The sequence below is a fragment of the Triplophysa dalaica genome, chromosome 21 (assembly GCF_015846415.1).
Source record: "Triplophysa dalaica isolate WHDGS20190420 chromosome 21, ASM1584641v1, whole genome shotgun sequence".
NCBI classification, from domain to species: Eukaryota; Metazoa; Chordata; class Actinopteri; order Cypriniformes; family Nemacheilidae; genus Triplophysa; species Triplophysa dalaica.
Window position 1 is genome coordinate 1,076,926 of NC_079562.1, and position 17,072 is coordinate 1,093,997.

General features: G+C 36.7%; 3 protein-coding genes across 3 annotated transcripts in view; 2 read left to right on the forward strand and 1 right to left on the reverse strand.

Annotated features, from left to right (window-relative positions):
• The window catches only part of il17rd (interleukin 17 receptor D), a 28,579-nt gene extending 25,789 nt beyond the window's left edge, over nucleotides 1-2,790 (forward strand). Inside the window, 3 exon segments of the mRNA XM_056734801.1 lie at nucleotides 974-1,433; nucleotides 1,436-1,936; nucleotides 2,044-2,790. Of these exon segments, the coding sequence (XP_056590779.1) occupies nucleotides 974-1,433; nucleotides 1,436-1,936; nucleotides 2,044-2,144 (1,062 nt within the window). The 3' untranslated portion in view covers nucleotides 2,145-2,790.
• si:ch73-106k19.2 (glycine N-acyltransferase-like protein 3) lies at nucleotides 2,669-5,494 on the reverse strand. The gene is made up of 5 exons (XM_056734803.1): nucleotides 5,098-5,494; nucleotides 4,903-5,010; nucleotides 4,674-4,797; nucleotides 4,469-4,595; nucleotides 2,669-3,845 (listed from the first exon to the last, which is right to left on the reverse strand). Exons 1-5 carry the CDS (start codon nucleotides 5,170-5,172, stop codon nucleotides 3,431-3,433), a joined length of 849 nt encoding a protein of 282 aa, XP_056590781.1. The 5' UTR covers nucleotides 5,173-5,494; the 3' UTR covers nucleotides 2,669-3,430.
• Nucleotides 5,495-5,891: 397 nt separating this feature from the next.
• Nucleotides 5,892-8,107, forward strand: zgc:194981 (uncharacterized protein LOC561073 homolog). The gene is made up of 4 exons (XM_056734804.1): nucleotides 5,892-6,115; nucleotides 6,200-6,387; nucleotides 6,471-6,584; nucleotides 7,816-8,107. The coding sequence occupies exons 1-4, from the start codon at nucleotides 6,094-6,096 to the stop codon at nucleotides 7,918-7,920; spliced, it is 429 nt and encodes a 142-aa protein (XP_056590782.1). The 5' UTR covers nucleotides 5,892-6,093; the 3' UTR covers nucleotides 7,921-8,107.
• Nucleotides 8,108-17,072: the final 8,965 nt, after the last annotated feature.

The window sequence follows — 17,072 nt, forward strand, 5'->3', positions numbered from 1 at the left end:
CAGATTTGGATTCATGTCATCTGAAATCGTGAAGTAAACGTGTTTTGTTTTGATGAAGGCATTTTAAGTTGTTTAAGGTCTAACAAAGAATTTCTTGTGGAAACAAAGACATTTAGAGTTTGTGAAGGGGTTTGACTTAGAAATGAATGAACGAGTGCCGCCCCCTAGTGACAGTAAGAGGCAAATGTGTTCTTTATCACCAGTAATCCAAATAGTTCCATAAACATATAAAAGTCTTTAAACTTGTTTGCTGAAGTGGTTCTTAAAATGCTTCTGAAGTTGCTTAATTTTGTAGACCATATATATATATATATATATAAGATCACAAGTACAATTTTTTTTATATCTATCTATCTATTTATTTATTTATGAGAATGTATCTTTTTTTATCTATTTCTTTGATTACAAACAAAAAATATATGTAATCCTTTATTGTGACATTGTAATTATATGATGAAGTCACCTAATTTTGTACAAAAATGATAAATACATCAATTATTTTATATCTATTTTTTTATTTATAAATATTTATCTATTTGTTGAAAATATATTTTCTTGATTAAAAACAATCAAACAAGAAATATATAATGTTATATTGTGATAAATTGTATATTTTAATAAAATTTAGTAACATTTTTGGTAACACTTATTTGCAATGCCTTATAAAGGGTTATTAATGGCTTAATGCATTATAATTTTATATAATGTGTGTTGTAATGCATTAAAATAATTATAACCAAATTAAAAATGCAAAGTGTAACAATAAGTGTTATAATGTATAAAATGTAGCTACATTTATTCACGAGACATTAAACTGTGCATTACTGAATATTCTTATAATCCATTAGACATATATGCTTTAAGTAAATGTAAATGTAAAGTGTCTCTATTTAACCTCTAAGCACATGATTCTATACTCCATACACATTGTGCCCAGTGTTAATCTGTATTTGTCGTGTGTTTGTATGTGCAGGTATCGCTGGATCTCTGGGAGCATCTGGAGATCTGTAAAGAGGGTCAGATGGATTGGCTGAGCAGACGCATTAATGAGGCTCACTTCATCATCACCGTCTGCTCCAAGGGCCTCAAGTATTTTGTGGAGAAAAGACACCGGAAGGGCAAAGCCACGTCGAAGGAGAAAAACAAAGAACCGGCCCCCGGAGACGCCAGCAGCAGAGATCTCTTCATCGTTGCCACCTCCATGATCTCCGAAAAACTCCGCGAGGCGCATCAGAGATCCTCTGACCTGTCACGCTTCATGGCCGTTTACTTCGACTACTCCCACGAGAGTGATGTACCCGCATCGCTCAGCCTGGCGCCAAAGTTCAAACTGATGGACCAGCTGCCCCAGCTGTTCGCCCGGCTTCACTCCCGCCAGCTCAGCCTGACGGACCGCGAGCCGCAGCCGCCCAACGTCAGCAGGCGCAATTACTTCGCAGCAAATCGGGGCGGTCGCTGTACGTGGCCATCTGCAGCATGCACCAGCACATGGAGCAGGAGCCCGACTGGTTCGAGAGGCAGCTCATGCCGCCCCCCGCGCCCAACAAACGCGTCGAGCCCCCGTCTGAGAAGATGGACTCGGGTTTGGTGCTCAATGAAGTGAAATTGAAGCATCCGTCAGAGAGCGACTGTCCGGTCAGTAGTAACGTCCTCCTCCTGCCCGCTGTGCCCAAGACGGCGGTGCTTTCTCTGTCGGGCCCCTCGCTGCAGGGGGACGTGGGGGAAGGTTCATCGAGTCAGGAACTGCTGGGTTCGTTGAGGCCGGTCCTTCATATGGACGGATCGGCCAGTCCTCCGGAGATGCCCAGAGACTCGGGCATTTATGACTCATCTGTGCCATCTTCAGAGCTTTCCATACCGTTGATGGAGGGTCTGTCGCCGGACCACGCCGACAGCTGCTCACTGGCCGACAGCGTGTCTTCGTCCTCAGGACTCGGTGAGAAGTGCTTTTCTTTACGCGGGTTAAAGGCGAATTACATCTGACAGATAGAGAGACCTTTTGTACATCCTGATGTGGTCAGCGTGTTTGTTTTTTGTTTGTAGGTGATGAGGAGCCTCCTTCTGTTCATTGTGCAGGAGCCACGATATGCAAAGCAGAACTTCATCACCACATACAGAGTGAAGGACTCACAGCCTCTCCCTAGTGGCCTTTATCTGAACTTGCATTGCCACTTTAATAAGAAAGCTTGCCACCGATTCTCATCGCATCCCTGAAAGACTGACAGCCCTCATCAGACTGGATCTGAAGGGATTGAACGGGACGTTGTGTACTTACTGCTCATAGCGTGAGCAACACAACTGTGTTTGTGACCTTAAAACAAACTTTGTGATTATATTCACCACATCATCAGACGGACTGATCTTATTCACATTTGGGTTACAGAACCTGTGCTCGTGATGAATGTGAGAGTCATTTTAAAATGTAAATTCACTTTTATTTATTGTATTAACTGGCTTCAGTTGTGAGCGATGAGATGAAATGGAAAGTCGTTGCTGACTCCAGACGGGTAGATTAGCTGTTTTAAGGTCAAACTCAATTTGGTTTCATCTTGAAAGATTGTACAACAGCACATAGCAGCCTTTAGCATAAATCAACAGAACGATTGTTTATGACCCAAACATGTTATTTTGATAATTTGTTGTGAATCTGTTGTGTGCTTGTCTCATACAGGTTTGTACATTGTTTATTTTTTTAGAACATTACAAGTGATTTCTACATTATATAACTTTGTACTGTTTTATAGTACTCTAATGTAGGACATACTAAAGGTAATAAAACCATGATTTATACATACTTGTTTTGAGTTATTAATGAAGGTTGACATCATCTCCGAAACAAAATGTGCATTCTACAACCAAAAACTCTGTATCCCACAATGCAATGCACTTGACTTTGCCTCCATTAACACATTGATGTGATGACAGTGTGACATACTACATCTTAAACTGGTTATTTTTGCATACTGTAAGCTCTATGACATAAAGTATGAAGTATTTATTTACAGTGCAAGGTTTGCATTAAGCAGGCATTACAAATGAAACTATATTTGTTCACCTTTAATTTGCTTTCATTTATTAATTGTACAGTGTGAATAAATGATAAAGAAAATAATTAAAATTAATAAAACGTTCATTAAGAACAGTATAAATGTTATATTTATATTTTAGGCAAAGTGATATTTATTATTTTAAGTTTACATGTTAATTAATATCAATTTTGTATGTTATTTGTCAATTCATTATAAAAAAAAATCCTATATGGATTCAATTTATTTTAAATTCGGTTTTAGTTTAGTTTTTCTTTATTATTAAGAGGCACAATGACTTATTTTCAAGTCTTTAAAAGAATATTGAAATATCTGTTTTATTATTTTTAGTTAACAATAATGACAACAAATATGATATTTTAATATGAATAACTAATAACTAATCATGTTTCCTCTCGTTTATTAAGCTCAAACCACACCGACCTGTAGTCTGATGAATGTTTAAACCCCAGTGATGAGAAAAGTTTGTGCGAAGGCTCGTTCTCCTCCTCTACGAAACAGTACACAGGGTATCCCCGCTCCAGGAGGTTTTGGGACATGATTGACACCAGTAATTTGGCGTAACCTTTACGTCTGTGTTGTGGTAGAGTATAGAGTAACCCAAGAGCACAATGCTGATACAGAAGCAGCCACGAGACTGGCTCAGATCTGTCCTCCTCAACGATGCACACAGAGGGATTGTGGGTAATGTAGTTCAGCACAGAGTTGTAGCTGTTGGCGTCTCCTCCGTATTTCCATGTGCTGTTCACCAGGTGAGCATGAGCTGTACTGACCGCTGGAAACCTCAGTCTTGCATAACTGACAAAGAAAAACACTTTGTATCTCTTTCAGTTTTCTTTCATGTCTCTGTTACAGTATATCATTTTTATTTTATTTACATTAAATTTAATTAGACTGTTAAATACTGTTAAATAAGCTACTGTAGAACAAATGTTTTTTTTTCTTTCCCCAGTAAAACACTAAAGAAGATACTTTGAGAAATGTCTCCGTGGTTTTGAGTTCATACAATATAATTCAATGGGGTTTAGTGTTGTTTGGTTATCAGCGTTCTTCAAAATATCTTCTTTCATGGTTTGACATGACATGAGGACGAATGAGTTTTTGTGTGTTCTGTCTCTTTAGATCTTAAACTCTGAAATCTTTAGTGAGACAGTTCACCCAAAAATGAAATCCTCTCATAATTTACTCTCCCTCAGATTGTTCCAAACCTGCATATGTTTCTTTGTTCTGCTAAACACAAAGGAAGATATTTGGAAGAATGCCACTATGGCTCGCATTTCATTTATTTTTCCTACTATGGCTGTAAATGGGGGATCAGTTTGGTTATCGACATTCTTCCAAATATCTTCCGTCCACGTATCTGAGGGTAAATGATGACAGATTTTCATTCGTGGGTGAAATATCCCTTTAAATCTGAATACCTCTCTTTCAAGCACAGGTGGCTGGTGTCCTGCAGCATTAACACATTCATCACACATTGTACTTTCCAGGGAATTCCATGTTCATCCGCAAACTCCTGAACCGCTGCTAAATGTCTGATGTCCACCCCTGTACATTCGACAAGTGCGGGTTTATTTTTGTTTTAAATCTGATTTATATGAAGATAAAATAAACTTGTGTTTCTACCTGCTAACAGCGTGAATGCATCCGTGTCGATCACACCAGGTGTTTTCAGCAGGTGTTTCAATGCGTCTTTGTCGTTTGAATAGATGCTGTACATGTTAAAATCTCCCTCTCTGTCTTTTACGCCCTTTAAAATACATAAAAAAGCATTTTGTGTCTGATTCACCCCCTCCTGTCCTGTCACATGTGTAGAGATAAGATGAGAATCACCGATTCCTTGCCGTCACGTTACCTTAACCTTTGGTGTGCAAATAATGACGCTGAAATCTGGCCATTTGTCTGCAACGATCTCCAGATTGTGAGGTGTTCCTCTGTTTATGTTGAATATGCAACCGTACACCTGTCAAACAAACGCGCATTCATCACAATAAATGAGTCCAGACGGGGGTACAGAAAGTAAAAGCTCTGTGAAGTCTTTCTTGCACACCTTGATGGATTCTGGGAAAAGCTGTTTTAAAACGCTCTCAGCGTCTTTGAGTTCCTCTCTCCCTAAAATGATCATTCTGTATCACACAAGAAAACTTGAAGCTCCGCAACTCAAGAGGAAAGAAAACAAGGAAGTTGTAATAAGGGGCGTGGCGACGCTCACATGGCAATCCAGGAACACTTGTGGTGTTGTTTTGATACAATCTTATGCACCTTTAACCTGACATCAATCTAAGATTTCTGTCCAAAGATCACACGGAGTTTATTTCTTATAAAATATTATTATCACATCCCTGCTGGACATAAGAAACAGAATATATCAATCTGACAGTACGCGTCTCAGCGTGTAAAAGCGCGAGACGCGGCGCTCAGATGTTTTTTAATGCGCAGCCTGGAACGCCTCCGCCGACGTCAAATAAATTGTTGCCCCGCCTCCAAATTCTTCTGATTGGTTCACTGCTTTTGGAAGTGACATTGATGAGTAGCGCTGCATGTAAAAGTTGAAATTCGTTTCAAAAACGCGTCTTAAAAACGCGGCGTTATGCACGTCCGTCAAACGCGTGCTTACATAGAAAACAATGGGAAAGTAGCGCATTGGAATGGAAAAATGCGTCCTGTCAGAATGGCCACAAGAATACAGTTAACAATTGTCAGATTAAACTGAATTAACTGTTTATGTGGAACATTTGTGTTCGTAAAAACTGAGAAGTGCAATATCTGGTTGACATTTTCATCAGGAGATATTCGGGACTGCACAGTCAGGGGTCCTGAAGCGTACAGTAGTCTGGACATGTGATCAGCTGTGTGATAATAAACAAACACATGACGGAGGTTCAGCTGTAGATTCTCAGGTTTGTGTTTGTTCATGCACACACATGTTAAACATGAATCAGCGAGTGTTATGAATGACGTCCATCAGCAAAATGCTGAAAGAAGATCTCATCTGTCAACACTGACGCGGATAAAAACCTGATGGTGCATCAGAAACACATCCGAGATGTTTCTTCAGGTTGTTGCAGGTGAGTACAAAAAGAAACTACAGATTTCCTTTATTGCCTTGCAGTTGACACACTAAAATCACATCATGACCTTCATTCTCACAGACCTTCATCCTGTCAAGATGTTGTGCATTCTGAGCCTCCTCGCAGCCGCTTGTTTTGTGACGGGAGACAGTTCCACACAGAACCCAAATGTTGTCAGTGTGGCCAACTTTGCCATCGACTTTCATAATCGCATGAATAACTACCCGTATGCCTTTAAAGTGGTGAACATCATCTCAGATTCAGCTCAGGTAAGGGACGTGTGAACAGTGTGATGTAAGCCATCTGTGATATATTCACTACTAACAATGTCTGTGTGTTTGTGTTACATCAGATGTACCCTCCAGCACGGGTGAAGTACACACTAGAGGTAGAAACGGCTCAGACGGTCTGCAGGAATCAGGAGAATGTAAATCTGCAAGATTGTGCTCTGCAGTCTAATGCTGAGGTGAGACATCATGACGGGTCTCAATTCAGAGAATCCTGATGAAATACACAATTTAACTTCTGGGCAACTCCAGCGTTATGGATGCGACATAAAAATGCTCGGAGGACGAATTTGTCACGATTATATTGTAACATCTGTTTATATTTTACTGAACCCTTGTTGATCCAAGATCAAAATATGTCTGTCTATGAAAAATAACATTAAATAAACATTATGGATGTGACAAAAAAGGACGCATTTTTAATGAGACTATATACTTAGTAGGATTTCTGTAAAATAAAATGCACAATCCTGAAGCAATAATACTCATTGAATGGAGAAGAGACGCCTCTTCAATATTTATATTCATTTTTTTATTTGTCCATTTATGAGGAATATGTAGCGTTATGGATGTGACAATCCTGAAAATGTCTCTTACCAGATTATGAAAAATCATGCACTAAAAATAAACAATTGCTTTATAAATTTGAAGAGAGATCTCACATGGGTATCTGAACCACCAAATGTTAAAATCTGTGCTGTTACCAGAGTGAATACTGCTGGTAAATACTTTTTCGTGCTAAGGTTGACATTTTCGCGAAATTGGTCATCTATTATATTTATAGTATGCTCAAACAAATGCATTCGAGAGCTGAAGCATGTGATTGAAATAATATGTCATTTAATTTTGTTAAAATCGTATTTGAATTTAAGAATGGCAAGGTTCTTGGATGTTTTTCCAACATAAATTTATATGATTATATTGGTCACAATAATTTGAATGTAGAAAATAAATATGTGTCCAGAGTTATTAGTTTTTATTTTATTTCGTTTTTATTAATATGTTTTAGTTTCATGTTAATTTTAGTTTATTTAGCAACTTTGTAATATGCTGTTGTCATTTTATTATTAATTTTGTATGTTGCTATACAAGATTACCTCATTTTTATTTTAGTTTTGTTAACTGTTATCATTTTAATGTTTTAAACTTATTTCAGTTTATTTCTGAGGCAACATCTACATTTGTTGTTTAGTTTATTTTACCCCCAAAATGCATGCCAATATTTTATTTTAATAAACAGAAACGCTTTCAAGGTTTTAATTTTAGTAAAACAAAAATAACCTGGTCCTGTCATGTAAGTGTTAATGAAATGTAAATTTTATATATTTTTTAATTTTCCTGCATTTCCTGGTAAATAGTGGATAACTGCTGGCTGAAGGCATTTCTGATGTTTTGTGTTTTGTTTTTCAGACTATGATCTGCTCCTTTGTTGTTTTCGCTGTGCCAGGAAACAACACGATCCCTAAACGACTGCTGTCAGATCAGTGTGTGTCTGATGGCAGATGGTTAGTTTGAGAAACATAGTAAAATGTTTTCACTGTTCCATGCCTGCTTAATACTGTTATATTTAGGCTGTTGACATGTATCACTATTCCTATATTGTGGTAGAATAATGTTATTTTTTGCACAAAAATCTTGTTGTTTGATCTTGAAGTGAAGAGTGGTTTCATGTTAAAGTAAAATAAAAAAGTAAATAATAATATTCATTTTTTCAGGTATAAAATTCATCATCTCTTGATTCTTACGGCTGCTTTAAGTGTATGTTATTTAGAGAACACATATTAAAACCTTTCATAAACCTAACAATACCAGAAGTAATAGCTCCAAAAACAACAGCAAATTCTCTTGGTTTTTATAGTGTTGAAAAAATTTGTCATATTTGTAAGGTATTCCTCTATAGCAAGTCTCTATTGTGTCAAATTATAAAATGACGGGGAACGATTAGGCTTGTAAATTAAACACCATGGTAAAATACATTGTTTATGAAAATTAGATCATTTAAATGTTTTTTTTCTGGATTATAATTACACAAGAGCAAATGTATAATTAACAGTTTTCTTTTTGTCCCTACTTCACAACTTGGTGACTTTTTGTGAGAGAGAGTTGCGTCAACTCCATTGACTCCAATGGAACAGTTTTTTTCACAGCAATGGCGGTTCATGAAGGCTCTCAATAGTTATTAAATCAATAGAAAATGAAAGAAATAAAGCATTTCAAGAGAAAACATAACTTCCTGGAACTATCTGAAGGCTCCATGAATCACGTGACATGCAAAATCTTAAACTTCCGTTGGCGCAACTATCTCGCAATGACTCTGACTCCAATGGAACTGTTTTTCACACCAATGGCGGTACATGGAGGCTCTCAATAGTTCCCGGAAGTTACTCCACATATACGACTACACTGACCCTGTCAATCCAGCACATCGTACTTTAAAGTCCGAGTTTTACTCGGAAAACGTTTGTAACAAGATTCAAAGTATGGAAGGAAGGAGGCGGGAACCGCCAGCCTTTAAAATAAAGTTTTAATATAAATAATAACAGACAGTGGCCCCTCACGGACGACCGCCGGTGAAATAACATAAATACAAATATAAATACAAACTTAAAACATGTTCGGGCCCGGTCCTCTCTCTTCTCGTTCTCTTATATGCTTCCGATCTCCTACGTGATTCGAGACCGGTGCGCGCACAGCTGGCGCTCATTCACAATTACTCGAACCGCGGTCTCACCCCGCCTACTCCACTACAACGTTAATAAAATAATGACAAAAATCTCATGTTGCACTTTGAGACAACAAACTCTTCTGTTTTGATCATGCACCTTAAACTAGATGAGATCTCATAAACATCTCACTTAATAAAGAAGAACAAGTTTACATTTTCCTCCAGTCTCATCTGCACCTCAGTTTTGTATCTTCTGGCTTCAATTCAGAAGGTTTGGAACGTGAGTTGTTTTATAAATAAACTGTTGTTGATCAATATTTATAAGTTCCTTAAAAAATACTTTTATTTGGTTTTGTGAAAACTGACTTAGCATTCTATCAGCTTTATTTTGAACAGTTGCTGATATTAATGGAGATTATTTTCATTGTAGATACTGCCACAGTTATATAATTGAAATACGTTTATATTATTTCAAAAACAATTGTTTAACACTTCAATACACACTAACCATGACAATTAATTTGCATTAAAGGATGAAGGACTGCTGTGACAGAGCTAGAGAATGAAACGTTAGGCCCACAGTTACATGTCCAATATGTCATGTAATATATCCCTGTAATACAGTTCACAGTAGGGATGGAAGGAGGCGGGAACCGGCGAACATTTAACAAACTTTAATCAAAATAAACAAACAATAACATGGAAGTAAAAGGCCGGCAGCTACCTCACGATCGACTGCTGGCCACAAGAACATGAATACAAACTTAAAACACATGTTCGGGCCCGGTCCTCTCTCGCCCGTTATCCTGCCGCTCCTCCTATTATGATCCTGATCTCCTCCGTGAGATTTAGGGCTCCGCCTCGTTGGCCCACTGCTCTCGCCCCGCTCTCTTCCTTACAATCCCTTTTAAATGAATGTACTTCAAATACTGTGTATCCATTTTCATTTTTTTTATTAGACTTTATTAGCTAAAAGGCCACGGCCTCCATATGTTAAAAGAGGTGGAAACGTCCTGAAAGTCAAACAGTAATTTGGAGAAAGGCCTTTCAATACTAAACTGTAGGAGGCTGAGGATCACAAAGACATGTTTAAGGAATACAGTCAGTATGAAAAAGCTAAGTTTGTTATATAAATGAATGTAAAGTTATATTAAGAATTTAAATATGTGAACAATAGGTCATAGGTCCCATATACTGTATAATATCATAGACTGATACTGTCGGCTCATCTCAAAAATACACCATGAAGTGTGAAATAGAATGAAAAGAATTTGACGTATTTTATGATGAACGACATGAGAACTTTGATAAAGACTGAGACACTTTTATATGTCACAGACATTCTACAGAAATACAGTTTCAATACGATTATCAAATATCATTTTAACAAACGTAACACTGATAAATGAGTAACTATTGTCTAAACTCACAGAACTTTCAAGTGTCAAATGTTTGAAAAACATAACAATGAAGTGAACATGAAGAACCATAAAGCAGATACTGGAACTATAAACATCTCCTCTATTATTATTGTGAAAACTATGGTTTGTGTTTTTAATATTCATTAATTTTTCATCAGTGTTGCTTCATTTTACACATCATCTTGTTATTAGTTTCATCCATTAGGGTTTAACCTCTGGATCTGTGGCTCATCTCTGTCTACAGAGCTTTCAGAGTGACACTCCCTGTTAAAAAAACACCATATGCTGGTTTGTTCTGGTTTAAGATCATCATGTACTGGTTCCTCACCAGTTTAAACCAGCTAAGGACCAGATTAAAGCAGACCAAAGCAGCAAAAAGCATAGATGTTGTCTGTGTGCTGTAGTTGTGGTCACTTTTCTGATGACATTGTTAAAATTTAGAGAAATATTGTTATTGGGTTGTTAAGTGGTGACGTGAGGAATACTGTTTCCAGGTCTAAGCATCTATTCATTTCAAGCGGAGCTAAAGCTTAAACATCTGTTTATGTTCACTGTTTACTCATATTGCATATTGCATAGTATACATTACAGTCACCAGGCTCACGGAATATCTGACGTCAATATTTGAATAAATTATGAAAAAGAAATCGATGACTGTGAGATTTCGGCATGAAGTACAAAGGTCACGATCTCAGTTTTCTGATAGTTTTCAAGCTTGACAAGTATATTAACATTTTTGGCAGTTCATGAAGGCTCTCAATAGTTCCCGGATGTTATTTGATGAATTAAAAAAGGAAAGAAACAAAGCATTTCAAGAGAAAGCATAACTTCCTGGAACTATCTGAAGGATCCATGAATCACAGAACTTTCTTTCTAACTCAGTCCGGTCAACCACATCTCTCACAACATTCAAAAAACTACTTAAACCTCATCTCTTCTCTGAGTACTGGACACACAACTGAGAAGAAGAAGAAAACTAACTTCTCTCTTTCTCTTTTGTTGAAACTAGTCATGTTGCATTAGCAACTATTGTATTATTTCTCCTGTATGACATTTCGCATTTTTGTTCCCTAAACTCTCTGTCGCTTTAGATAAAAGTGTCTGCTAAATGACTACAGGTAAATGTAAACGTCCTGGAACATGAATCACGTGACACCACCATTGAGGAAACTCTCTCTGACTTCCCCCACAGGTAAAGCGACTTCTTTTCATAGTTCATATTAGTGGAAGTTGTGAATACGGCATTGCCGACTCGAGTCCAATTCCACACGAAGGCAGCATTTCCAGAAATCATGTTTTTTTTATTAGAAATAGCGTATATGTAATCAACAAGTGTAACAAAATACATACAAATTTAAGTTAAAAATAAAACCAGGCAAATAAAAAGCCATCAGCCTTAAGAATTTCCTCCCGCTCGACCATGACCCCTGAGGTGATTACGTCACGTTAATGACATTAGCAACCGTATTAGTAAATAACTATAAGATAAAATGATGTTCTGTGCTCTTTTGTGTTGTCATTATGGGCGTTTGGGTCTCGAGTCACTGGCACTGTTATTTTGGGGGTCGCGGGCTGAAATGTTTGGGAGCCCCTGAACTAAATCACAAGGCTTGTTCTACTGATGACATCAAAGTACTGCGAGAGCGATTGTAAACCAAACTTTTCATGGTTATTCGAATGCATCTCGCGGTACTTTGATGTCATCCGCCTGTCGGATCTTGCAGCGCCACATCAAGTTGAACAAGCTCTTTAGTTTCTTGGCTAAAACAGTACAAACTTCAGAAAAAACTAATGGATGAAGACTAGAGCCGTGGAATGACATCAAATAATCTGTATGCTTAAACGCAAAAGCTTTGTTCAGACTTTAGTGCCCCCTTGTGGCATACACATATACAAAAATAAAGACCAGTACAGCATAACATAAATATACAACTGAGGACATATTGAACATATTTTAACAGATTACATGTATCCACACATTAAAAAACATATTTAAGTACGTTTGTCTTTTCATACGGACTGTAAATGGACCGTCTTCTCTTACTCTCCACCGATGAGCTCTGTATGTGCGTGTAGAGAGTTGCATGTGAAGTACTCTTACAACATATTTACTGTCTGTTTAAAGCTGTTAGAACTGGACAGAGCTTTTTCAACAGCTGTCTGCACTACTTGTATTTAACATTAGATAAGAAGATTAAAGAGCAATAGCAAAAAAAGCATTAGGGAGTCTATTAAATATTGTGAGTAAAGAAAAAGAGATAAACTTAATACCTGATCTCTAGAGATCTGTCTGTCATTTACACTTATATGCACAGTATTCTTACTTATTTTTAATACAATTTATTGATTATCGATCTGTCTTTCTATATTCCACAAGTATTACACTGCTGAATAACTTTAAAAGAGTTCATATCCTACTAGAAAAACCAGCTAGACCAGCTCAAGCTGTGTTTTGGAACATGGTAGCTGGTTAGACCACCCAAATCCAGTTTATGCTGCTAGCTGCATTTTTTCAATGTTAATTTCAACTCATTTTTTAAGAAGCTAGATATTGATGAATAATTAACAATTATTTAATAACAACATCTTTCAGTTACAACATCATTGGCCAGTTCTGCTTTAAAAATGAAAAACAAACACAGATATTCAGGTGGATAATTCAAGTTTATTTATGTCAATATCATTACACTTTTTTGTGTGTCAATATCATTACACTGAAGTTTTGTTTTCTGGTGAAACTTTGGCGCTCAAATTTTTTTACCAGTTGCCAGAAATTGTTCAATTTCTATAGTTTCTGGAAAAAAAACAAGATGATTGTAAGCGCTTTTGTATATGTTTCTTTGGTCTAAAACTTTTTTTACTCAGGTATTTATAGATTCGTAACCTTTAAATTCTCTTTTACTTTAAAATGATTTGAGTACTTTTATATTTAAACTGTAAGATGTATTCACGAAGCAAATGTTTTTAAACTGACCGATTTTTTTACAAATATTAACAAAAGTTAACCTGATTTAGCAGTTGCGCATTTTCATGTTTCACAAACATCATCAAAAGTGTTTTCTAACTGGTTCTTCTACACATTTGAGGAGAATCCGTCGTACGTTTTGGACCAAAATGTTTAGGCCTAATGTTTTTAACATTAACATTATTAAATAACACACATACGCAAACATTTTGTAGTTACATAAACACCGTGTAAATAGATATTTAGAATGACACTGGGCTTTCTTTGTATGTGCCACTATGAAAAGCCACTGAGAGAAAACACTGAAATGAATGTAAGTGATAACAAATCTATAAACCAATAATATTTGTGCAGAAATGTCCTTAATTTTCAGATTTGTCAGATAAACTGATAAGCAGTTAAGAATGGCAAGTTTCTGTGAGTATATTGCTCTAAATTGGTAATAACATCTGAACCTTATAAAGTAAAACAGAAAAGATTATAAAAATAAACAGAAGACTTTCTCATGCGCACGAGTTAGTGTGTGTCTGTTATGCATAAAAAGGCCTTAAATGAAGGGTACGTCTATGCAGTTGGGTGGTATGGAAGCATATGTGGTGCAAAATTCAATTTGCAATGTAATATGCAAAATGGCAATGCAGAATGTAAAGTGACAATGCAATTGTGTATCTAAATATAACAAGCACCTGTTTATTGTAGAATGAGACATTTATGTTTATATGTGAGTTTGTTTATATTTTTAGGGTGGAAGAATACGTGTACAAGAAAAGGTTTTATTTAGTTATGTATTTTCATTATTAGTGCAGATGCTCATTAATGTATTTCAGCTATAATTATAATAAATACCTGGCCTTGAACCGAACCATCAGTATTCACGGTACTCTTAAAAAGCAGTAACCTTCACATTTTATTAATAGAATCTTACAGTTCACCTTGTGAAATACGTTAGAGCGTGCATGTGACGAGTGCGCATGCGCGGCTGAGAGTGCACGTGTTTTCAACACCTCAAAACAACACACCTAACTAGCAAATAGCGATGCTGGCTCCGCCTTTACGCAATGACGCTGTACCGGGGAGGGGGCGTGGTCAGCTCGAAAGTATTTTCAAGTCCACATTGAATTTTGCCCCACTCAACGCGCTGTGTGTAAATGAAAATGCAATCCCAAATGTTCAACCTGTTAATGTTAATGCATTAAGGGAAAATGACATTAGAATTTTCTTTTTGCTACAGTTTTGCTTGACTTTCTTAAATATGTATAATCAATCCGGGAATGCATTTTCATTTTAATTTTGCAACTCAAAGAGCGTTAAAAATATCCATTTAAATAACTTATTAAAACTAGTGTAGGAACTGACAAATGTAATTTATATAATTGAATTTTAATTTTGCACCTAATGTTGCACATACGGTTATTTGAAATGTATATTTAGATACACAATTGCATTGTCAATTTACATACTGCATTGCCATTTTGCATATTACATTGCAAATTGAATTTTGCACCACATATGCTTCCATAGGTTGGGAGGGGATATTTTAAAACGTTTGATGTAAAACATGCACAACGTGTATTAATGCCTGAAGGCAGTAACTTTTAAAAGGCTAAATTCCTTACACATCTTATAGGTGCCAAATACTATTACTGCATCATAGTCTATTATGTATGGGAAGAATCCCGGTGGCCTTGTTCATGTCTGTATAATATAAATAAAAGTGATCGTGGCATTCGTTGATGAATCGGTTATTTCATAAGCTCGTATAGTGTTTGTCCATTTGTCCAAGCCTGGTTAGAGCTTCCCAGACCGTCACAGTGACTAGGAAGGGTGTCCGTCCTGCCCAAGCATGCGAGGTAGGGGGAGCTCCCATTTTTTGGGGGGAGGTCGCCACCCTTCTGGCAAAGGAAACAATCAACTTTTCCTCCATTTAGTGTTTTTGTCAATTTGCTGTTTTTTCTTTGAATAAAGAAATCGACATAAAACAGCCACAAAGAGAAGTAGAAAAGAGAGATTTCTGTAAAGATTCACAAACACATCACCTTTTCACAGATGCGTTTTTGTGTTTGAGTGTTTAGTTCATTACAATATTTCAAATATGTTTATTTAAATCACATCACATTCGGACAAAAGGCCAATTGTACAAAAATGAGTTTGTTGAAGTTTAATGGTGGTTACACTTTAAACTCTGCATGTGTGCAGATTCTTACACAATGTGTCTTCATTTGTTCCCAGACAAGAAGAGATTCTGTGAAATGAAAGTGTTTGTGTCACATCTCATTGACGCATCAATGACCTTTTATAAGCTGTTTCTCTTCGGAGATGATATCTTTAACATAATGATATACACTGTGTGTGAAAATGGTTCTAAGTGGGGACTTACTGACCTACACAAAATATCAAAAGTGCATTCGGAAAGCTCTATAGACAGAGACAACCCATATTTAAATTCAGTTCACATTTATTTGGATAGAAATCAGATCTAGTGTTTACAGGTAGCTAAATTAATATGCATTTTAAAATGATGAGAATGCAAAGATAAATTATTTCTATGTAAACAGTTTTGTATGATGATCTTCATGAGGTCTTCATCATGTGTGGCTTTATTTCCAATTAGGAACAGACAAGCTGACGGAAAATACTTTGATAAACAGATCATTTGGTTAAAGCTATTAGATGAAATAATAACAAGATGATGTACATAATAAAGAAACACTGATGATAAATGAAAGGAAATGTAGAAGCGCACAAAGCATTATCACAATGTTAAGGAGATGGTTTGTAATTGCACTCAGTGATGATGTGTGTATGTGTGTGTGTGTCTGTGTGTGTGATGTTTAATGCACTTTTGAGGTTTAACATCATTAAGTGACAGAATCTCTCAGACTATAAAAGATCCAACAGCCCATGAACATCATCATCATCTGATGAACAACATCTGAGCAACAATCTGACTGCAGCTCACATCATCATCTGTTCTATCAGGTCTCATCATCATCATCATCACATCTATCAGGTCTCATCATCATCACATCTATCAGGTCTCATCATCATCATCATCATCACATCTATCAGGTCTCATCATCATCACATCTATCAGGTCTCATCATCATCATCATCACATCTATCAGGTCTCATCATCATCACATCTATCAGGTCTCATCATCATCATCATCACATCTATCAGGTCTCATCATCATCACATCTATCAGGTCTCATCATCATCATCATCATCACATCTATCAGGTCTCATCATCATCACATCTATCAGGTCTCATCATCATCATCATCATCATCACATCTATCAGGTCTCATCATCATCACATCTATCAGGTCTCATCATCATCATCATCATCATCACATCTATCAGGTATCATCCTCATCACATCTATCAGGTCTCATCATCATCACATCTATCAGGTCTCATCACCATCATCATCACATCTATCAGGTCGCATCATCATCATCATCACATCTATCAGGTATCATCCTCATCACATCTATCAGGGCGCATCATCATCATCATCACATCTATCAGGTCGCATCATCATCACATCTATCAGGTCGCATCATCATCACATCTATCAGGTCTCATCACCATCATCATCACATCTATCAGGTA